General features: G+C 43.0%; 1 protein-coding gene, 1 long non-coding RNA gene and 1 pseudogene across 2 annotated transcripts; all 3 read left to right on the top strand.

Moving 5' to 3' along the window:
* LOC131978733 (transient receptor potential cation channel subfamily M member 2-like) overlaps positions 1 to 24,739 on the top strand; it is a 67,064-nt pseudogene that overhangs the window by 35,485 nt on the left and 6,840 nt on the right.
* On the top strand, positions 1,814 to 5,406 carry LOC131978734 (uncharacterized). The gene is made up of 4 exons (XR_009395002.1): positions 1,814 to 1,934; positions 2,179 to 2,246; positions 2,463 to 2,501; positions 5,110 to 5,406. It is a non-coding gene; the product is annotated as an uncharacterized LOC131978734 (long non-coding RNA).
* On the top strand, positions 6,018 to 7,787 carry LOC131978732 (uncharacterized). The gene is made up of 4 exons (XM_059342458.1): positions 6,018 to 6,155; positions 6,303 to 6,461; positions 6,617 to 6,709; positions 7,158 to 7,787. Exons 1-4 carry the CDS (start codon positions 6,051 to 6,053, stop codon positions 7,482 to 7,484), a joined length of 684 nt encoding a protein of 227 aa, XP_059198441.1. The 5' UTR covers positions 6,018 to 6,050; the 3' UTR covers positions 7,485 to 7,787.

The following is a 24,739-nucleotide window of genomic DNA, read 5'->3' on the forward strand; positions in this document are numbered from 1 at the left end:
GTGTGTGTGTGTGTGTGTGTGTGTGTGTGTGAGTGAGTGTATTTGTGTGTGTGTGTAGCGAAAATCGCATAAAGTTACTTGTGTGTGTGTGTGTGTGTATGTGTGTGTGTGTGTGTGTGTGTGTGTGTGTGCGTGCGTGCGTGCGTGCGCGTGCGTGTGTGTTTGAAGCATGTGTATGCACACTGTAAATGCAAACATGGTATTTAATTAAAAATAGTAAATTTACTTAAATCAGTTTTTATCAAATTACTATTAACACTCGCTTTTAGTAAGTTACTTGTAATTTGTGGTTGAAAAATCTCACCAGCTCAGTCTACTTGAGCTGGATTCATTTAGAAAAAGTACGTTTTTAATAATTGTGCTTTTTTTCTGTGTTGGAATGTAGCTAAGTACATTTACTCAATACTGCACTTAAGTACAAAGTACTTTAAGTATTTTACTTGAGTTTTTTTTATTTTCATATTAATTTCTACTTTTACTCCACTACATTTCAGAGGGAAATATTGTGCTTTTTACATCACTGCATATGTAATAACACATATGTGATATATAATAATAATCTACTTTTACTTTTAATATTTTAAGTATTTCTTCTTGTGGTTATATGTTTTTACTTAATTGAAATTTTCACTGCAGGACCTGTACTTGTATTGTAACCATAGACTGTATAAGATGATTGTAACAGAGTAGTTTCACGGAGTGGTATTAGTACTTTTGCTTCGGTTATGGATTTGAAAACTTTGCCCGCTGTCTTTTCGAGCTGTGGGCATGCGCAGATCCGTCCTCTCTACACTTGACGGTACACGTCTAAACATGCCCGCAACAGACGAGGTGAAGCTGGAGCTTATTGAACTGGACCCAATTGCTGCAAAGACACTCCTGATTATTATTTTCAGCGTTCTTGTGCTTGGCACACTCATGTGGTGAGTAAGATTTTACCCTTGTTTAAACCGTTTTGTTTATGTAAGTAAGCGCCATATTTTTCGTGCTTGCTAGAAATGGCTAGTAGTGATGTGTGTAGTAATGTCGGCTAACGCTAGCTGAACTATATTATGGACATAACGTGGCTAAATTTTGATGAAACTTGGTCAATACTTTATTATTTTCTTCCTCGGTGTTGAAAATAGGTAACATTAAAGACTTTTGTCACGTTAAAGTTGAGTAGAAACTTTAGTGTAACGGTCGCGGGCGTGCTCGTCACGTGCACGCGCACACCCGCTGCCGGAGGCCAGTAACTTATCAAGTACTGACTGACGATGAGATCCCAGCGGTTTGTGAGTTTCCGTGAACAGGAGATCATTCACATGGGAGAACATCAGAACAAATCTGGATGTATCATTTTATTTTAAACTAGGCTGTTAAGTTAGGACTATGCTAACTGCTAATGCTTATGCTAACTTGGTTACCACGTGTAGCGACCAACAGACTCGGTACAGACAAAAGTGTATCCCTGTTTGAAAAGATCTTTACACTCAGTTTATCATAGCCTGTTAAAACAGGGAAACATATTTGTTGGCATACTCAGTGGCCTAAGTTATTCTTTAAGGTCATGTTGTCTAGAATATGTACATTACAATACTGTCTTTGTGGGTAATAGGCCTATGTTACACTTTTCACTTGTACTGGACACAAGAAGTCACCATCCACTCCTCTGCTGCTCTGCCAGTAATTTTCCACTCTCCTCCCCTCTGCTCACTCTCCCTGCTGGCCACGCCCTTCTCATCAGCCAACTCTGTTCACCTGTGCACTCAGGTGCTCCTCATCAGCATCCAGCCACTATATAAGCTACACCAGCGCCAGATTGTCTTTGTAGTATGCAGAACTTTCCAGCGCTTTTCCTCCTTGTTCCTGACCCAGAATCTTCTAACTGTCCCCCTTCCAGGCTCAGGCAGATGGTGATCAATCCACACATTCCATAATCCCAGCAATAAAAGGTATTTTCACTTAATAACTGTCTACACATTGCATGCTTAAGTAAAAGTTATGCTTACATCAAAGCAATTTGATTAGAACAAAAGCAAATCAATTCAAGAAAATCAAAATAAATCTATCTCATGAGTGTTAAAATGAATTCATCGTTCATTCATTCATAGTATATTTCATCATACAGAATATTTTTTTGTGCATTGTGAATTTCAAATATTTGATGTAATTAGTATTTCTGGACTGTGTCTATAGATACTGTGGGTTAGACTTACAGTCCATCATACCCAGGACTACAGTTCCCTTGATGTCTAGCCACATAAGTGAGTCATTTACCATTTACCTTTTGTACTGCTGTGTTCATTTGGTAACTGTTCTTGTCTTAAAGAAGTTCAATGATTAAGAGCTTATAATTAGATTTTGCAAGGATTTTTTCTTTAGCTCTGGTATTTCAAGTCTGATACTGCATGTTAGTGTTTTGTTTCTTTCTTTCTATTTTGCTGGGCTTGATGCTAAAATTATCTTTTCTTTCTTTTCAGATTCTTCGAGAAGACAAAAACTTCCTATGCAGTGGACGTGTAAGTACTGCACATTTTGTGCTGAAAAGAGGGGCTATTTACTTAAGCATTACCGCTTAAAACATGGATGCCACAGTCGAATATCACCACTTTCGTGCCTTCATAAGGAGTGCCTGTGCACATTTAAATCTTTCAATGCACTCAAAGTCCACTTATCAACATGGCACACTCAAAAGGACGTAGGGAACGTGGGTGAAGCTGTTTTCCATTGTCAGCTGTGTGACTTTGTGGAGCCTGGGAGTGAAGCTGACTTTTTTACCCATTTACGAAGACATTTGAAGCTGAAGCAAAAGGTTTCTTGTCCATATCAAGGCTGTAACTTTCAGAGCAATGTTTATTCAACCTTTAATGCACATAAAAGCAAAGAACATCAAGACCACAATAAGATGACATTCAAACCTGAAATTGTGTCACATAATGTACTTGAGGAACCTCCACCTAATATAAATATTCAACCCGAGGATAGTGCCCCTGAAACTGATGAGGTTGAGTTTGAGGTTACTGAGCTCAGTGAAGGTGTGGAGGACTTGGAGAGTCAGTTGGAACATAATGTAGCTGCTCTTTTTCTGAAAATGTCATCGATTCTTAACATCTCTGAAAATGCCCTGCAGGAAGTTATAGAGCAGATCAACCAAATTTATGTGCTTTCACAGCCATTGTTACATACCTCGGTTGGAAAAATACTAAATCAACATTGTGGAGATGTTGAGGACTCTTTAGTGAGTGAGATAGCTAAAGTATTCACTGAGAGTAATGTATTCCTGAAATTCACTTCTACTGGGGGGTCATTGTCAACCACTAGCAAGCGAACATCATACATTTCAAAAGAATTCTCAGTGGTAACTCCTGTTGAGTTTGTCCTTAAAAATGACAGGCAGACAGTTGTGTATATTCCCATACTAAAAATGCTGCAGACATTACTAAACAATGGAGAAATTTTAGATAAGGTCATGTCACATGAGACAAATTTGTCACAAGGATACAGATCTTACAGGGATGGTTCCCGGTTTAAAGACAATTCTCTCCTGACAGAGGAAGAATTCAGGATTGCTCTTTGCTTGTACATAGATGATTTTGAAGTGGCTAACCCCTTGGGAACCTCCAGAAAGAAACACAAGCTATGTGCCATCTACTGGGTACTTGGAAATCTACACCCTAAATATCGCTCCTCTCTTCATTCCATTCAGCTTGCGCTACTTTGCAAGGTCAGCAGTCTCAAAGACCATGGTTATGGTGAAATTCTCCGCCCTCTCCTTCAGGACCTTGTTTCTCTTGAGCAGCAGGGTATATATGTTGAACAGTTAGGAGCCAGCATAAAAGGCACAGTATTATTTGTTGCAGCAGACAATTTAGCTGCTCATTCATTGGGAGGGTTCTTTGAAAGCTTCACAGTAAGTCAGATGTGCCGATTCTGTATGGCCAAACGGGAGGAAATACAACACAAGGAAGTGCGGACAGGCTCATTTCAACCAAGAACAAAAGAAAATCATGACAGACAGGTGCAAGATGTATTGCAGGACTTTACCATGGCTCAACAATATGGTGTGAAAAGAAGCTGCCCACTTACTGAAAGCTTGGAACATTTTCATGTTGTCAATGGTTATCCGCCAGACCTTTTGCATGATCTTCTGGAGGGTGTTGTTCCGGCTGAATTGGCCTTATGCTTGAAGGCACTTATATCAAAGGGATACTTCTCTCTTGAAACCCTGAATGTGGCTATTAAACAGTTTCCATACACATTTTCTGACAGAACAAACCAACCTCAGCTCATCGCAAAGAACTTTGCTTCCAAAGCAACAATTGGAGGAAATGGTCATGAAAATTGGACACTCCTCCGCCTTCTGCCACTACTGATAGGTCATCACATTCCTGAGGGAGATGAAACCTGGGAGGTTTTAATGAACTTAAAAGATGTAGTGGAATTGTCAGTGTCTGCAAGCTTCTCAGAGGAGTCTGTGTGCTTTCTTGACTGCAAGATTGCAGAACATAGAAATGTATTTCAGGAAGTTTTCCCGAACGAGAAGCTACGCCCGAAACACCACTACATTGAGCACTACCCTCAACTAATTCAAACTTTTGGTCCATTGTGTGATGTGTGGACAATGCGTTTTGAAGGCAAACACAAGTTCTTCAAGAATGCTGTGCGTCACATTCACAACTTCAAGAACATACCCCTTACTTTAGCTCTCAGACACCAGCATATGATAGCCTTCCATTTAGCTGCCACCTCCTTTTTCAAGCCATCTGTTGAAATTAACAGAGTGAAGTCTGTAATGGTTGCTTCATTTCCTGAAAATGTGAAGAACTGTCTCTATCTCAGGAATAACTACCAGAACACAGTCCTTGTAGCAGCTTCTGTTTGCATAGATGGCATTAAGTACAGTGCTGATATGGTCATTTCTGTTGGATCGTGCTCAGGGCTCCCAGATTTCAGGCAAATAGCAAAGATTGTGGTGATCAATACAGACATAATATTTGTCTGCAGACTCATGACATCATGGTATAATGAGCATCTTAGAGCATATGAGCTCTGTAGTAGCCATTTGTCCACCTTCTCTGTCACCCAGTTGTCTGAACTAAATGATGTTTTCCCTCTTTCACTTTACAGAGTTGGAAACAGGCAGCTTGTCACACTTAAACGTCACATATTATGCTGAGTGAATCAGAATGGACCAAAGGTTGTTGCTGAGAGTCGTCATCACTGAAGATGATATAAGGAAGGTGACTTTAAATGAGAGACCACAGTCTATTGAAGAATTAAAAGTGCAACTGGTGGACAAACTGTCACTGCAGTATGACTTTAAACTGCAGTATGAAGATCAAGACTTCCATAATGCCCTTTGCAATTTGACTGAAATAACTGATTTACCTGAAAGAGCTACACTCAAAATCATCCCTCTTGTGACTCTCCATTTAACCACGTTGTCATCACCCACCATGACTTCAGACACTGAGTGCAGCACAGCAGACACTGAGATCCTGTCGACTGGAAGAGCATCACCATCACTAAGACAACAGTGGCCAGAATTCTTTGATGTACCCAATTTCTCTGTTGATGTTGAGTATCGACTCAGACAGGCAGATCTTGCCTTTATAAAGGACGGAACACGTATGCCTCTGCCACGAGATATGAAGCATGACATACTAGAAAAACTTGCTGAGACAATGTACAGTTTCAAGGCTTACCCTAAAGATGATGACTTCTGCAGTGTTGCAAAAGTACTGATTAGCAAACACCCCTGCCTCACTGAGCCTGGAGCACACCGATGGTATGGCTGGAAAAACAGCCTCAAATTTAAAATGGCCAATTATCGCACAAAGCTTCGAAAAGCTGGATGTGAGGATGTAGCAATCAATGGAGGCAAAAGAAGTAAAGGCAACCCAGAAGGAGAATCCTCAAGCAAGAATATCAAACGGCCAAAAAGAGGTGAAGCAAACTACCTGCCTAACTTACCTGAAGGACATGATGAAACAAGCCTTGAAAATGCCAGAAAGGTTCTTGTGGAAGAAATGAAGAAAAAACAACCCAATGGCACTCTCATCTCAAAAATGATGGACCAATCATTCCCACTACGCAGACAAGAAATTGTAAAAAAGGAGCCTGCTGTACTGACCATGGTTGAACGATGGCCAGCACTCTTCACAGAGAGACAGGTAAACTATTTTTGTTCTCAACCAATAAAATAATGCCAGTCAAAAAGAAATTCAAGGTGTATGGCCAGAAATCCAAACACACTTATTGGAATGTTAACACCTCTGCCATCTTTCCATCCCTCCCCACCCCTCTCTCTACTTTTTCAGGTGTTTGCTGAGTTTAATAGAATTGCCAGTAAAAATCTTGAGGGAGACTTCTTTGAGGCTCTGGACCAGTACACCCCACGTTTCATCAAGCTTTTCAAAACAAAAAAGGGAACTGTTGGCCAGAAACTCAGTGAGCTGATGCAGCACATGAGCTGGATGGTAAGTAGGTTAATTTTGGTTTTGATCTGTATGATACTTCATCAAGCAACTTCTAAATGAAATGATCCAGACCAACCTATTCTATTTCCTGTCTGACTTGTGCTTGTGCCTTGCAAATTACTTAACTGGTCTTTTCTCTCTCCGTGTATTATTAGACACCAGACGTGACCGTACTTCGCTCTGTTGTCCTCAAAGGCATTCCCATTTTACTTGGTGACAACTCCAGTGAATTCTTCAAGACATGCTCTGTAAGTACTTGCACATTAGAAAAAGTTTGGTCTGCATTAAAATAGAACTATATCTGTGCTGACATGGAAGATGTAATTCTATCTGCACAATGTACAATATACATTTTGTACGGTGATTGATGTATTTTGTATAGCAATTCCTCCACAGCTAATCTGAGAGGTATTTCAACAGCCAGTAAATAAAAATGAAATTTGCCACATAAACATTCATTTTAAATCTAAGGAGCGGAGTTTTGGTTGAAAAGTTCATGAATATATGGACCTTGTGGAACACAGCTTTAGTTGAACCATACCAAATTCATTTTGTTTGCTATATTGCAACAATTCAGTGTGAACACATATTTAAAACCATATTTTTTCATGTCTAGCAAATGCTTTCAACACTAAAAATGAATGTTTTAGAAGAGCATAAATTGACATGCTGAAGAATGTTTGTGTGTCTTTGTAGGATACAGCGAGAGACGAGGCTCTAGAATGCATCACTGTTGGTGTGCTGACAGTTGTCAGTGAAGACAGTCCTCACGAGGGTCCAAGTTCAGTGGACCTCCAGCCCATCTCCACTGCCATCATTCTTGAGGGAGGTATTGTCATGGATCGTATTACAAACTTGCCTCAGGCAGTTTGTCTGTTATTTGGGCTTACATATGCTTTGCATTTGGATTACCCAAAATGCATGGCAAATACACTGAACTTCATTCAGACTGTGATGCTTGGACTGGGAAAGAAAAACCTTCCACCAAAACTGTTAACTCTGAAGAACAGTCTGCTGGGTTAGACAGGTGAATAGCCATAGCACCTTGTAAGTTATGCAGCCATTTATGTTCCCCTGTTATCAGAGAAAGCTGGCTTGTTTATGATCTCAGTTTTAAAAAACATTCCATTAAAGTCTGTACCATGTTATGCTGGTATGCCAATGGTGGAAATAGCGCCACCTTGTAATGCAAAGAATTGTTGTCAGAAAGGAACCTAGCAAGGTTAACCTGTTTACATTTGTGTTTTGGGAAAACGTAATAGTTATAATGTAGTACAAATACAAAACCCAAGGGGTGATGTTTTTCTTTGTGTTGGTTTAAACCTGGGACTGCTCACTTTGGGACACAAAATCATTTGTTGTACTTTCAGTTTTTATCAGAAATGCAATGATTTTTTGTAATAAAAGTTGTAATGCAGCTGAATCGACCCAGTGAGTGTTCTTTTAAAGAATATTTTTGTGGTGTTTTTGCCTTTATTAGGTAATAACAGCTAAAATAGATAAGAGATGGGAGAGAGAGAGGACAAGGACCCATTCAACGAAATTGGTTTGTTTCATTAAGTGAACTTGAAAAATGAGTGAGTAGTAAGTTGTAGGTATTTAGTAATTCTAAGTGGGGTTAAATTTGTATCACGCAGTCCACACAAAATGAAAAAAATAAGTTAACACTAAGCATGGCTATTAAGTTACATGAACTTAATTTTTTTTTTTTAGTTGTACTACTTGATTTAGTACTGTATACTTAAAATAAACAAGCTTTTCTAACTCACTAATCTTAAGATTACTTTGCTTAATTTTTTTGAGGCAACGAGTTTGCATACTTTTTTTAAGTAAGGTCAACTAATTAGATTTTACAGTGCATGTGTGAGGAGTGTGTATCTCTAACTGTAATCACATCAAAGATCAAAGGCAATCAGATCAAAGCAATCAACAGAATTAACTGACACCTGTTCCAGTGAAAGCAGAGGTGGACGGACTGCAATTTCTGTCCTCTAACAGAAAGCATTTTTGGCAAAACCATAATACCTATCATTGATCCGACTTCACTTTGAGCGTCCTGAGTTCTTCCTGAACGTCTACATATGTTTTTATATATATATGGCTAAAAACGTTTGGGAACTGCTGAGTTAGAGTAAACGGTTTTCAGTTAAAATGTCTGTGTTGGAGGAGGGGAGGGGGGAGGCTTTGGTAGCTAACCAACCAGGTGGCCAGGTGGAGTCGACCAATCACAGCAGAGCAATCAACTGAAATTAACTGACGGTGGAAACAGTTCTGCCACACTGAGCAGCCAGAGGTCAACAGACTGCAATTTCTGGCCTTGAACAAAAGGATTTTTGGCAAAACCATAATACCTATCATTGATCCGACTTCACTTTGAGCGTCCTGAGTTCTTCCTGAACGTCTACATATGTTTTTTTTAAAGAAAAATGAAAAAATTGTTGCTTTGTTAGAGCGATCTAAAAAAACTTTTTTTTCAGAAATCTTCCTGCGTTTTTAACATGGGAGCCAATGAGGCTGTTGATGGGTGTTGGTGGATCATCTGTGCGTCGTACGCCCAAACTATAACTCTGACAGCTTTACCAGAGGATTGTGAGTGAGAAGACACATTTTCCTACGTTTCTATGTATAAATTATTTCTGTAGAGTGGAATTTGCGGCCTGGAGCGCAGTTTTCAAATTTATTTTTTGACAATTTTTTCTTTCCCTCTACATTGGCGATGATGTCACATACTGTGACACGAACATTCCATGCAATACACACCCATTATAATCTCAGAATTTCTCCAAAAATGGTCATGGTCATTGAACAGGGATTGATAAAAAACTATATGACCTATCGAAACGTGGATTAATACACGGATACACAAGACTTGTGTCTACTGTTTAAAGTTTAAATGGAGTCTCTAGGTGAAATTATGCCGGAGAAGTAGACGTTTAAAAATCTCCAATTATTGTTCTTTTTCGCTCATTTTTTGTCGGCCGTCCCATTCATTTCAATGCTAAATTTTGGGCAGTTTTTCGCGACTTACTTCGCGAAAAATTCATATTCTGTAGAGAAAAGTAGTAGCACACTGATCCCGATCAAACCGCACGTTTTGATATATAATCTGTCCTGCAACTCTTCAAGTTGTAGGACTAGTAGCGGGACGAAATTGCGTCCGGAAGAGGAAGAAGAAGAAATCCAGGCTTCGCCCCGAGCACTGATCCCTACAGCTATTGCTGTATGGGACCAGTGCTCGGTGCGATTGCCCCGAGGCCCTAACTAGATATTATCCTCATTTTACCTGATATATGTTATATATGTTCTATATATATAGAATATATGTATATATGTTGGATATGTATGGATATATGTTATATATTAACCTGTATGATACATATTTGCAATATTTAAAATTCTGTGTTTTGAAACATAATTTTCAAGATCAGATTTTATGTTTTCCTTAGTTTCTTTTGGGTTCAACATTTTGATCAAGTAAGTCGAAGTTAAAAATTAATTATCAGGACATATAGGTGAGGTAATGCCGGGAAAAAAAACTGATACCAACATGGCATGGTGAAGATTTTTAACAGATTAAAGGTACATTTGTTTGGATAAATATAATGATAACAAAAAAATAGCTCATAAGAGCTTAATTTAAGAGCTGATATCTAGACATTTTCCATGGTTTTATTGATGATGGTGTTGGTTATTATCAAGAAAACCATAGATAGATGTCTAGATAGATTTCTATCTATCTATCTATCCATCTATCCATCTATCCATCTATCCATCTATCCATCCATCCATCTATCTATCTATCTATCTATCTATCTATCTATCTATCTATCTATCTATCTATCTATCTATCTATCTATCTATCTATCTATCTATCTATCTATCTATCTATCTATCTATCTATCTATCTATCTATCTATCTATCTATCTATCTATCTATCTATCTATCTATCTATCTATCTATCTATCTATCTATCTATCTATCTATCTATCTATCTATCTATCTATCTATCTATCTATCTATCTATCTATCCATCCGTCCATCTGTCCATCTGTCCGTCCATCCATCCCTCCATCCATCAGTCATGTATTGACCACAAAGACCCTATCTGTCCTCTGTAGATGCTGAATTTGACATAGAGAAGTGCACTATGAATGGCAGCGATCCTCTGAAGCCCAAGTGTCCTTTGCTGAATGAAAACCAAATGCCGGCCTTCCCTGAGTGGCTCACCATCATCATGCTTTGTATTTACTTGCTCTTTGCCAACATCCTGCTGCTCAACCTGCTCATAGCCATCTTCAAGTGAGTTCTCCCGTACGTCTGTTCCAGCTTTTCTTTGCAATAGCTTTTTGTTCCCTCATCATCCGTGTTTCCCTGCACAGCTTTACGTTCCAGGGGGTTCAGGAGAACACAGACAGAATATGGAAGTTTCAGAGATATGAGCTGATCAACGAGTACTACAGCCGCCCTGCTGCGCCTCCTCCATTCATCATCCTCAGCCATCTTTACATCTTCGTCAAGAACGTGGTGCTGTGCAGGCCCCCCTTAAGAAGCACAGACTTTAGTGAGTATTGACTTGTTTACAGTGGTGGAATGTAACTAAAGCCGTGTTTCCTTTGAGGGGAAGAGTGGCCACCGGGAAAGTCTCAGGCCACGCCCTCTCAAATGTCCGCTCACTCTGCGTTTGTGGCTATTCGTAAATGTCCCCCGTGTTTGAACTGAACTGGCAAAAACTGCATTAAAAAAAAAGCTTAAACCCGAAAGTCTGATATCAATTAATGAATTTAAAGCTACCATCAAGACTGTGGTGATAGAAACATGTGCTTGTTTTTCTTAATAAGGCTCATTAGGGCCTCAGGGCAATCGCACAGAGCACTGGTCCCATACAGCAATAGCTGTAGGGACCAGTGCAAAGCCCCGAGCACTACTGTTATACTGTGGATTTCTTCTTCTTCCTCTTCCGGACGCAATTTCGTCCCGGTACTAGTCCTACAACTTGAAGAGTTGCAGGACAAATTATATATGAAAACGTGCGGTTTGATCGGGATCGGTCTGCTATTATTAGCAGCCAGAGGTGGACTGGAATTTCTGGCCTCGAACAGAAAGCATTTTTAGCAAAACCATAATACCTATCATTGATCCGACTTTACTTTGAGCATCCTGAGTTCTTCCTGAACGTCTACATATGTTTTTTTTTTAAGAAAAATGAAAAAATAGCTTTGTTAGAGCGATCTAAAAAAACTGTTAAATTTCCCTTCTTCAGAAATCTCCCTGCGTTTTTAATATGGGAGCCAATGAGACAGTTGGTGCGTGTTGGTGGCGCATCTGTGCGTCGTACGCCCAAACTATAACTCTGACAGCTTTACCAGAGGATTGTGAGTGAGAAGACAAATTTTCCTACGTTTCTATGTATAAATGATCTCTGTAGAGTGGAATTTGCGGCCTGGAGCGCAGTTTTCAAATTTATTTTTTGACAATTTATTCTCTCCCTCTACACTCTGGCGATGATGTCACACACTGTGACACAAACATTCCGTGCAATACACACCCATTATAATCTCAGAATTTCTCCAAAAATGATCATGGTCAACCCATGCAGTAGATAATATGGCACTGAAAAGGCATGTGACGCTGTTTTTCAGAGTGCGAGCTTCCTCCATCGAAGGAAGAGGAGCTGTTGTCCTGGGAGGCCCTGATGAAGGACAGATACCGGTACCTGCTGTCCACACAGGAGGAGCAGAGCCAGAGCATGGAGCGACGCATCATGGACACGGCCCAAAAGTAAAACTCCTGCAGGAATGTAGCCCAGTATAGCTGCAGTAAAGCCTAACAGCAGTAACTACATTTTTGGTCAAAAATGAGTTATAACTCAAAATGAACTCCTTTATGTCTGTTTTATATTGTGACAAAGTTTCCGATTTCAATTTTGCTTTATTTCAGAGAAATAATGATATAAAAATTACAGCAACTACAAAATCCAGAAAAAAAGTGAGATGAAATTATATTAAGACTAAAATATAACATTCCTTTATAATAAGAAGTCTAAAATACACAAATCTTTGAATAGAGTTGTTAAACTCTAAAAAATTAAAAAATGTTTATTCACTGAAAAATAAATCTAAAAGCTGAAAGAAGACAACAACATTGTAGTTACTGCACTCTGTTTCTGCATTACCATTAGAACCTTTAACAGCAAAACCAGAGTGCAGTAACTGTATTTTTGGGGTCAAAGGTCAAATAAATCGCCATGATTTGTGATTTGGTGCTATATATTGCCTTGACTTGAAAGTTTGCAAAATGTCACACAGAGCAATGTACTCCAATATGTTTGTCTGAGCGCTGTCTTTTGTTTCCTCCATCGTTGACATTAATCTGATAAAACGCTCTGATTTTTGTAACTTGGATCTTTTTATTTTGATAAAAATGTTTTGTTCATATTCTAGATGTAATTATTTGTCCCTGAAAATTATAAATGTAATTTATTAAATTACGTTTATAATTTTAAAAAACTTAAACTTGCTCAATACATGCTTGAGCATTCATGCAGGAAAAATATAAGCTATTGCCTACATTGTCACACTACAGGCTATCCAACAAACTAATTTTTTTTAGCTGTTTATAGTTTTGTCATCTTGTAGCATTTTGACAATGTAAGCACATATTAGTGACCTGTAACAGTTTAGATTAAGATTACTAGTAGTTACTACTGAGTAACTACTATATAGTTGTAGTAGTTGTGATATGTACCCTAGGGTAGTAGTGATATGTTTTGTTATTATTTAATGTATATTTTAGTTTCATAACATTTATTAATAGGTTACTTTGGTACGTGGAAACCCAACCAGCAAAGGTCACCTGCTACCCACAGCGAGGAGGGTGCCCAGGTCAAGGCAATATCGTTGACCCATGCATTGAACCAAAATTATTCTATAATAACTATTCTGACTTACATCAAGGAGTAGCACTTCTACAACAAGTAAAAAATTCCTGTTTGTTTGAAGGAATAGGATGTGAAAAACTTAGAACGCCACCTGCCTGCTACTCTCTCAATGACACTTTCGCTGTTAAACACTCAATTACCACTTCTGTGTCAAAACAAACAAAAAAATATTTTCCAACTTAAGCTGCCAGTATGAGTTGGGCTCTTTTTTTAAGAGCCCAACTCATACTGTATCCTTCTTGTCCAGAAAATGTCAGCTTCCTCCGGACTATACATCATAGTTTGTAGTTCAGACTCTCCATTTAACCCTGTTGACATCACTATGACATCAACAGGACTATTATCAGACTTTAGACATACAACAGAAACACAAACTGAAGGCCTTATACACATAGTGTCCCTTAATCTAAATATATTATTGTAATAAGGTTATTTTTATTCATAAGCATGGTGTATTTGAAAATACAGGTAGATAATGTGGATCTTTATCCTGGTTAAACTGAACCATTGTATTTATTCTCCTTCAATTTTTGTAAATCAATATAGTAGCTGTATATTCATCATTTTAGAGGCCTTAATGTTAATGTTGTCACATTCGGCATTCAGGGCTGTGAGATTTGTCCCATTTGTCCTAGTGGAGCTGCCTTACCTTGCTGTCTAATCAGCGAAGTCGCTCAACCAATCATATTCGGTACAATGGTGATTGGCATGCCCGCCCCCTTACTGACAAAAACCGCCCACTAAAAAAACACACTCGAGAGCGGGCAGGTGAAAGTGTCGCGAGCACAGTCTATGGTCGCGAGCGAGCAGAGAAGAGCGGACCCGCGCACGTGCAAAGCGTGTTTTCCTCCTTGCAGGCTGCTATTATCTAGGGAGCAGAGATGCAGGATACAAAATAGCTCGCAAGTGATTTGAAAGCACTCGAAAAAACCATATGTGCCCGCGGATGTTAGATTTGCGATCGCGCGGGTCTCATTACGAGTGCTTTTTGTCAGTGTTCTAATCCCATAGTCATGAACTAAAGTGTCATTTTACCTCCACAAACTATTTAATTTGAACTTGGGGGGGATAACTCTATCCAGTGTTTTTCAGCAAAAGTGACAAAAGTATGAATGTAGTGTTAAAGAGACAGAGATAATTCATGCATGTTATTTCTTTGTAGTTTGAAGAGGATAAAATTCTACTTAGACCAAACAAGAAAAGCATATAAAATTAAACAGCAGATACCAACACTGTGCTTGTGTGTTTCAGGGTTACCACCGTTATTGAACTACTGGAGAGGGAAGAGGAGGAGCAAAGAAAGGTTTGGCTAGAGGACCAGGTTGGGATCAGATCTTTGGTTATCACTGATGTCACACCTGTGTCTGTAACTTTAAGCCTCTAATGTGGGAGCGAGGCATAAAAAAAAGAGATGACACGCTTCTTGATGTCTGTTTGTTCAATTTTCTCGACAGATGACCTAGGGCTGGGCGATATGGACCAAAAGTATGGGCTGAAATATGTGCCACCAGAAACTGAATTTGAATTATTTATATTTGAATTTGAATTGCTTAACTTGAATAAACTTGATTTTTTTTTTTTTGTGTACGATTTGTTACCACCCGGTTGCCATAGCGCCTCTTCGGCCAGTCAGCACCTCCGTTTTCTTTTGTAACATTTGTTGCCACCCGGTTGCCATAGCGCCTCTTCGGCCAATCAGCACCTCCGTTTTCTTTTGTAACATTTGTTGCCACCCGGTTGCCATAGCGCGTCTTCGGCCAATCAGCACCTCCGTTTTCTTTTGTAACATTTGTTGCCACCCGGTTGCCATAGCGCCTCTTCGGCCAATCAGCACCTCCGTTTTCTTTTGTAACATTTGTTGCCACCCGGTTGCCATAGCGCCTCTTCGGCCAATCAGCACCTCCGTTTTCTTTTGTAACATTTGTTGCCACCCGGTTGCCATAGCGTCTCTTCGGCCAATCAGCACCTCTATTTTCGGCACTCAATTGCTCTGCCTCAACTACCCGGATGTTCATTGCAGAAAATTTAAATTGAATTTTGCGAACTGAATTTGAATTGTGAGAACTGAATGTTCAGTTCCAAACTAATAAATTAAATTTCAAATTACCGTACAATTCAGATTCAGTTTTTCAATACAATGATTCAAATTGAACAATACAAATTCAAATTATGTGATTCAAATTCAGTTTTTAAATGCAATTATTCAAGTTAAGCAATTCCTATTCAAATATAAATAATTCAAATTCAGTTTCTGGTGGCACATATTTCAGCCCATACAATAGTCATATCCTGATATATTTAGGCTGAATATCGATATGTGATATATATCCCGATATTTTCATCGTAAAATGAGATTAAATGCTCAGTCAAAGTCAAATATGACATGTCACAAGTAGTTTTATTGAAACCGTTTAAGTGAACATTAATACTGTATAACAACAGGAGTACCTTTTTTTCAAATCAAAGCTCCATAAAATGCACATTTAAATAAAATATCTTAAATAAAAACAGCCTATGAAATAAAATCTTTTTCTGAAATAAATATATTTATATGAGAAAAGAATAACAAACATTACCAAAGAACTAAATATGACAAACCCTAGTAAGGGCAGCATTTATATATGAAGAAAGACATTATTTTGAACTATATAGATATATGCGATATTTTCTAATTCCATAACACATTTAAAAATATGTCTATATATTTTTTATATCGATATATCGCCCCTCACTGTGGCGTACGTTGTTGTTATGGTTGTCATTGTCATGATGTGTTGGTTTGTGTTTGGTTGATTATGTGTATGATCCTGCACTGTGTTATTGTGTACGATGTTGTGCTGTATCGTTTCAAGCGATATTGTGTTGTGATGTCTCATGTCCCCCTGTGTTATTATATTATATATTGTTTATTTTTTTATCTTTTATTTTATTTTATTTTGTTTATTTATTTATTTTCTATTTTTCTTTCCTCTTCCCTCTCTTGTCACGTTTGTGCTTCTTGCTTTGTTTGCCTACTTATTTTCATTGTGTTATAGTGAGACATGACTGAATACATAAGCTTAAGCAACAAAAATATTGTTTATTTTTGTTCAAGTCCAACAGACCAGTGCAATCTTTGCCATTAAGTGTAGCAATAGCATATTTAGAAATATAGTACATTTCAGAAATTCAGGTAGCCTATAGGTAGGTAGACCTTCTGTAAACTAGAATACTTTGGTTTTTTAAGTAAAACACAATCCACGCTAGCTACCACACTAGCCGCTAGCTGCTATATGTTTAGCATTGAGGTGATACTTGAGGCTGGATGTGCTGCGGTGATATGGGAATTCCTTCTTCCATAGCAACACAACCATGCTCTTATCGACGCTTCCATCCGTTGGTTTTTAGTAACTAAATGTCCCATCATCCACGGGGCCAACCAAAGCGTCTCATCAGCTTCTTCCTTCATGTTCACTGTGGTTTGTTGTTGTCTGAACTCATGAACGTTAGCTGGTGCTCCAGGATAATCGGTCCGCCTGAAACTCAATTTTTTAATGCGTTAATTTTTGTGTAATTAATTAATCTTAATTAACGTGTTAAAGTCCTGGCCCTAATATATATATATATATATATATATATATATGTTATATCAAATGCCTCTCATCCACATACATACACGCACATATACCTGTGATGCCTCTGTGCACGTCGTTGTACATTTGTGTCTTTCTTTGTTGTTGTCTTTTCTGTATGTCTGCTGTTTCTACTTGTGATCCACATGGTGTAGTGTATTTGTCCCTCATGTCACCTTGTTTGTTACGTCATTTAAAAAAATGACCCCGCTGTAAATCTTCAACGTTGTGTGAGCAGTTATCAGAAGTGTTTGATCCACCTTTATGTTTTCTCCTCAGGTCGTACAGTCAGCCCTGCAGTGGATTATGGAAAGTCTGAAATGTCATGGTTTAGCTGCAAAGGAACCACCACCACTGAGTCAGGAGTCAACCTTCTCATTAATTATTGTTAATGTATTATATCTCTTCCTGTTTGTTCTCACTGTTATTCTTCCCCGCAGTTTTAGCTAGATCAGGCGAGTCCCCTGACACTTTGAGAAATGCGTCAGAAAAGGAGGACAGGTTCCACATAAAAGCCCGTCAGTTCCACTATCCCAACAGTAAAGAGACACGCTTCCCTGTGCCTGAGGAGATGGTGTCATGGGAGGTAATTCTCATACATTTCCACCACAAAACCACCAGCTGCAGGTCCTCTCAACATCACTGCATAAATAGATGGTTTATCAGATCCAGGTTGTTATCAAGTCCTCTTTTTGCAGGTCAGCTTCAGCTCATACAGGCCGGTTAAATACTCCTCTGAAGACGGTGGGGACCAGGTGGACGGGTATGTTTGCACCAAGAGAACACCATACGTGATGTTTTATTTTGATTAGATTCAGGTTGGTGTGTGGATATTTGTGCAGCTAAGACCGACTTTTTTTTTACCAAGACAGCCAAAATATGTTCCTATTAATTATATTATTCCTACTTCCTATGATAGTTTTCAGGGTATATAGTTTCATATGTAATAAATAACAAGTATAAGTTTCAGTACCCATTTCAGGAAAGTTAAATATACATAGGTAAATACTTCCATACATCGAGAGATATTAAGTAAAATGTGAAGTAAATATTAAGTTAAAAAAAAGACATTTTTTAAAAAAAAATAAAAAGAAAAAAAAAATGTAAAAAAATATTATAATTAGTCATTTTAAATAATTATTAAATAATATGAATATTATAATAATAATTAATTATTATTATTATTAGATAATTATTAGATATTGATTTAAATTAATTAATAAAGAAAAATTTATGTTGTGACTGTACTTCGCTTGAATAAAAAATCAATAAAAACACATTGCCCACAATTTAAAAAAAAGAAAATTGGAGAAAAATAGTCATGAAAATGAATATGAAAATGAATATAATAATAATAATAATAATACATAAATAAACACCCAGTATATTAAGCAAAATCTAATACAATACTCTTTACAGTAAAATAAAAAAAAGTAGCAATAAACATTTACATTTACATTTAGTCATTTAGCAGACGCTTTTATCCAAAGCGACTTACAGGAAGAAAAAAAAGCAAACAATCAAGGTATTAGTGCAACAATAAGTGCTAGTGACAATTCTTTGAGGAGTAGAATTATCGTGTGGTGCTAGGAGAGAAGATGCTCTCTGATGAGATGGGTCTTCAGGAGTTTTTTAAAGGTAGAGAGGGACGCCCCTGCTCTGGTTGGAACTGGTAGTGTGTTCCACCAGCGGGGAACAAGAAATGCAAAGAGTCTGGATTGCCTTGGACCAACGGGGGGTAGAGCCAGGCGCCGTTCATTGGAAGAGCGCAACGGTCGTGAGGTAGCATATGTCTGAATCAGGGCGTTCAGGTAGGTAGGAGCAGTACCGGAGACAACTTTGTAGGCCAGCATTAGAGATTTGAATTTGATGCAGGCTGCAACAGGGAGCCAGTGGAGCTGGATGAGCAGTGGTGTGACATGTGACCTTTTTGGCTGGTTGTAGACCAGGCGCGCCGCCGCGTTCTGGATCATCTGAAGCGGTTTTATTGTGCAGGCTGGCAGGCCTGTCAGAAGGGCGTTACAGTAGTCAAGTTTTGAGATGACAACAGCTTGTGTCAGGAGTTGAGTGGCATGTTGAGTTAGGTAAGGTCTGATTTTTCTGATGTTGTAAAGTGCAAAGCGGCATGACATGGTAACTGAGGCGACATGACTGGAAAAGGTGAGTTGGTCATCAATCATCACCCCTAAGTTTCTCACCACCTTGGTGGGGGCAAGACACAGGGAGTCAATTTTGATGTTGATGTTGTGGTGTATTGTAGGTTTAGCAGGGAGGACCAGCAGTTCAGTTTTTGAAAGGTTCAGCTGGAGGTGATGTGCCTTCATCCAAGTGGTGATGTCTGAGAGGCAGTCAGAGACCCGTGCAGAGACCGATGGGTCATCAGGAGGAAATGACAGATAGAGCTGAGTGTCATCTGCATAGCAGTGATAGGAAAAGCCATGTGAGCGGATAACCTGACCCAGAGAGGTGGTGTAGATAGCAAATAGCAGGGGTCCCAGCACTGAGCCCTGGGGAACCCCTGTGGTGAGGCAAGACAAAGTAGACAACTGTCCATGCCAGGATACACTGAATGAGCGTCCTTTGAGGTAGGAATCAAACCAGTACAGAGCCAAGCCAGAGATGCCCATTTTAGAGAGAGTAGAGAGGAGGATGCGATGGTTAACTGTGTCAAATGCAGCTGACAAGTCAAGCAGAATGAGAACTGAGGACTTTGCTGCTGTTCTTGCTTCTTTTAAGGCTTCTGTCACAGACAACAGAGCAGTTTCAGTTGAGTGACCGCTTTTGAAACCAGATTGATTTGGATCAAGAAGATTGTTCTGTAGGAGGAATTCTGAAAGTTGCTTAGCGACCGCCAGTTCAATAGTTTTGGATAAGAATGGAAAAAGTTAGACAGGACGATAGTTCTCGACTACAGCAGGGTTGAGAGAGGGTTTCTTGAGAAGAGGTGTTACCCGAGCTGCTTTGAATGCAGTGGGAAAAGTGCCGGAGGACAGTGAGGCGTTAATCACATGTGTGACAGCTGGCGTGATGGTTGGGCTAATGGACTGAAGAAGGTTTGTTGGTATAGGGTCCAACGAGCATGTAGTAGGACGGCTACATGTCAACAGTTTGGATACCTCACTCTCAGAGAGGGGTGTAAAGCCAGAAAATGTGGTGCTAGCAACTGATTCAGTGCCGCTCAGCTGAGATACAGAAAGACATGTAGTAGGACTTCTACATGTCACGGTATTAGGAGTCTGATGGGGAGTGAGCTGGTCAGAGAATTGGCTGCTAATTGCTGCAACTTTGCCTGTAAAGAAGGATGCAAATGTGTCCGCGGTGAGGCAGGTAGGAGGGGGAGCAGGCGGAGGGTTGAGTAGTGATTTGAAGGTGGAAAAGAGTTTCCGGGTGTCAGTGACACTGTTGACTTTGTCGTTGTAAAAAGCAGTCTTTGCATCGGTGATGCTGCCTGAGAAGGAGGACAATAGTGTCTGATAGTTTATGAGATCGTCGGCAAGTTTGGATTTAGAACAACAACACTGTATTTGTTTTAAGGGTAGCGGGGAGAGGCTCGAGCGCACAACACAGGAGGCAGGATTTAGTAGAGTTCAGGGTTTTATTAGCAGGGTGATGTGGGGGGGAAAGGCTGGGTGAGCTGGAGGGGAGCTGGAGGTGAGCTGGAGGGGAACTGGAGGTGAGCTGGAGGTGAAGAGCAGGTGAGGTGACTGGGCTGGTTGACGGGCAAGCCGGATCACTGCTGGAGAGGGGAGATCTGTGGGAAGAGAGGTTGAGTATGAGTTGGAGCAAGGCAAGGAGGCAAAAAGGGTCAAAAAGCCAAAAGGCAAAAAGGCAACAGCAACAAACACTTCGCAGGGAGTCTGCGTCTCTTCTAGGTACTTGCCAGGTAACAATCAGGGAAGATCTGGCGATGACTGGCAGGAGAGCTGGAGTCTTGTAGGCAGAGGGGTTGATTGGAGAGTGGCAGCAGGTGTGCAGTGATCCGGCTCATTCACCTCGTCAACTCAACCTGTTGCAGCTGTGTCTGAGAAGTGCCCGCTGGGAGCAAGCTGAGGTGCTGGGAGTGGCTGAGGCTGGAACAGAGGGGTGTGAAGGAGCAGAGGAGGAGGGTGTGGGTGGAGCCGTAACAGGACCCCCCCTCGAGCGAGCACCTCCAGGTGCGGCCATCCGAGGCCCACCCGGGGCATCAGGGTGGGCCCTGTAGAAGTCCCGGAGGAGGGCAAGGGACATGATCTGCGACCTGGGAACCCAGCTCCGTTCCTCAGGCCCATACCCCTCCCAGTCAACCAGGTACTGGAACCCCCGGCCCTGGCGCCGGGCCCGAAGGAGCCGCCGAACCGCCCGCTGAGGGTGACCATCCACCAGCTGAGGAGGGGGCGGAGCAGGAGCCGGCGGCACAAGTGCGTTTGTGACGACGGGCTTGACCCGGGAGACGTGGAACACCGGGTGGACACGCCGAAGGGAGTGGGGGAGGACCAGCCAGACAGCCGCAGGGTTGATCACCCGGTCGATGACATAGGGACCAATGAACCTGGGCGCCAGCTTCCGGGAGGGGACGTGGAGGGGGAGGGCAGCAGTGGACAGCCAAACCCGCTGGCCGGCCTGGTACTCAGGTGCAGGGGAGCGGCGCCGGTTGGCACCCCGAGCGGCCCGCGACGTAGCACGGAGCAGAGCCGAGCGCACAGAGGCCCAAACCCGCCGACACCGACGGATGTGAGCCTGGACAGACGGGAACGAAGCATCAGCCTCCTGGAGTGGGAGCAGGGGGGGCTGGTACCCCAGGGAGCACTCAAAAGGTGACCGGCCGGTGGAGTCGCTGACCATGGCATTCAGGGAGTACTCAACCCAGGGCAGGTCCCTGCTCCAGGAGGATGGATGGAGGGAAGCCATGCAGCGGAGTGCCGACTCCAGACTCTGATTGGTCCTCTCGGCCTGCCCGTTGGTCTGGGGGTGGTAACCGGATGAGAGGCTTACCGTGGCCCCAATACCCCCACAGAAGGCCTGCCACACCTTCGAGGTGAACTGGGGACCACGGTCGGACACCACATCCTGGGGGAGCCCGTACAGCCTGAAGACATGGGCAGTCAGCAGCTCTGCAGTCTCCGCTGCGGTTGGCAGCTTCGCCAGGGCCACCAACCGCACAGATTTTGAAAACCGGTCCACAATGGTGAGGATGACTGAGTCACCCTGGGACAGGGGGAGACCAGTCACAAAGTCGACCGCGATGTGGGACCATGGACGACTGGGCACGGGGAGGGGCCGCAGCAGACCAGACGGGGGCTGATGGGACGCCTTGCTGTGGGCACAAGTGGGGCAGGCTGAGACGTACCCCCGGAAATCCTCTGCCATGGTAGGCCACCAGAACTGCCGGCGCAGGAAGGACAGGGTACGTCGGGCCCCCGGGTGGCAGGAAAAGCGGCTGGCATGACCCCACTGGATTACCGTGGCTCTGACGGCCTCCGGGACGAAGAGACGACCAGGTGGACCAGTCCCAGGGTCGGGCTGGGTGTGCTGAGCCCTTATGACCGCTGCCTCGATGTCCATATTAACCACTCCGATGGCCCGGGAGGAAGGAAGGATGGTATCTGGAGTGGTAGGCTCCTGCCCCGCCGCATGACACCGAGACAGAGAGTCAGCCTTATTGTTCAGGGACCCCGGGCGGAACGTAATGGTGAAGTCGAACCGCCCGAGGAACAGGGACCAGCGTGCCTGGCGGGAGGTCAACTTCCTGGCCGACCTGATGTACGTCAGATTTTTGTGGTCTGATAGAACGGTGATGGGGTGCTCTGCGCCCTCCAGCCAGTGCCGCCACTCCTGGAATGCCTCCACAACAGCCAGTAGCTCCCGGTTACCAATGTCGTAGTTGGTCTCTGCGGGGGAGTAGCGACGGGAAAAGAAGGCACAGGGGCGCATCTTCTGGTCAGCAGACCGCTGAGAGAGGACACCGCCCACGCCCGTGTCTGAGGCGTCCACCTCCACTATGAAGGGCTTCGCGGGGTCCGGGTTGACCAGGATCGGTGCAGAGGTGAAGCGCCTCTTAAGGTCAGCGAAGGCGGTCCTGGCCCCTGGTGTCCAGGCAAACGGTCGCAGAGAGGAGGTGAGGGCAGTGAGGGGGGGAAGCCACCCGACTGTAGTCCCGAACGAACCGGCGATAAAAGTTGGCGAAGCCGAGGTAGGACTGCAGCTGCTTGCGGGAGGTAGGCTGTTCCCAGTCGACGACTGCCCGGGTCTTCTTAGGGTCAGGCCGGGTCCTTCCCCCCTCCACAATGAGTCCCAGAAATTCCACAGAGGGAGCGTGGAAGATGCATTTCTCAGCCTTAATAAACAGTCGGTTCTCCAAGAGACACTGGATGACGAGGCGGACATGCTGGACGTGTTCTTCTGAGTTTCTGGAGAACACCAGGATGTCATCCAGATACAGGACCACAAAGATGTCCAACATATCCCTCAGCATGTCGTTCATCAGGGCCTGGAAAACCGAGGGGGCGTTGGTTAGGCCGAAGGGCATCACTCGGTATTCATAGTGGCCACGGGGGGTCTTGAAAGCCGTCTTCCACTCGTCCCCCTCACGGATCCGGACCAGATGGTATGCGTTCCGTAGGTCCAACTTGGTGAACACCGTGGCCCCAAGGAGGGGCTCGAAGTTGGAGCTCATGAGGGGGAGAGGGTAGGTGTTCCGGATGGTGATGGCGTTGAGCTCACGGTAGTCAATGCACAGCCTGAGGGACCCATCCTTCTTCTTCACAAAGAAAAATCCCGCTGCCACCGGGGAGTGAGAAGGTCGGATAAGCCCCTCGGCCAGGCTCTCGGAGATGTACTCATCCATGGCGGCCTTCTCTGGAGGGGCAAGGTTGTACAGGCGGCTGACTGGGTGTTTGCTGCCAGGGCGGAGCTCAATGGCACAGTCATAGGGCCGGTGCGGGGGCAGGGTGCGTGCACGCTCTTTACTGAAGGCCTCTCCCAAGTCGTGGTAGACCTCTGGCACGGAGGAGAGGTCCGGGGGAGCTGGAGGGGACTGTGGTGGTGACGACGGGGTATGGGCAGCACGGAGACACCGCGCATAGCAGGCCGTACTCCAGCTGAGGATGCGCCCCTCACCGTAGCTGACATGGGGAATGTGGAGCTCAAGCCATGGTCGGCCCAGAATGAGGGGGGCTTGGGGAGAATTAAGGATATAGAAGTGGATCGTCTCCACATGGTTCCCGGAGATGGTCATGGAGAGGGGTCTTGTGCGGTGGGTGAGGGGCCCCAGACTGTGTCCATCAAGGGCAGAGACTGCAAGTGGGGACTCCAGGGCGACGAGGGGGAGGGCAGCCGAGCGGGCAAACTGGGCGTCCAGGAAGTTCCCGTCTGCCACTGAGTCTATGATGGCCCCGACTGAAATAGTCTGACCCTGCCAGGAGAGGGTGACAGGGAACCTGGCTGGGCTGATAGGTGGTGGGGAGTGAGTAATTCGGCTCACCCGCAATCCCCCTTCGGGTGAGCCTACTCTTTTGGCAGGGAGGGGCAGGAGTCGCGGAGGTGCCTGCCGTCACCACAGTAGAGGCACAAGCCCCAGACAATCCTCCGGTTCCTCTCTGCTGCGGTGAGGCGAGTCCGACCCAACTGCATGGGCTCCTCACCTGAGGGGATGGTGGTGGCTGGTTCTCGAACAGGGGGGTTGTCCCTTGGCGGGGAGGCCCCGAGGATGGTGTTCCAGGGCCGTGATGAGCTGGTCGGGGGCCGCCTCTCA

This window comes from Centropristis striata, chromosome 10, assembly GCF_030273125.1.
Source record: "Centropristis striata isolate RG_2023a ecotype Rhode Island chromosome 10, C.striata_1.0, whole genome shotgun sequence".
Lineage (NCBI taxonomy): Eukaryota > Metazoa > Chordata > Actinopteri > Perciformes > Serranidae > Centropristis > Centropristis striata.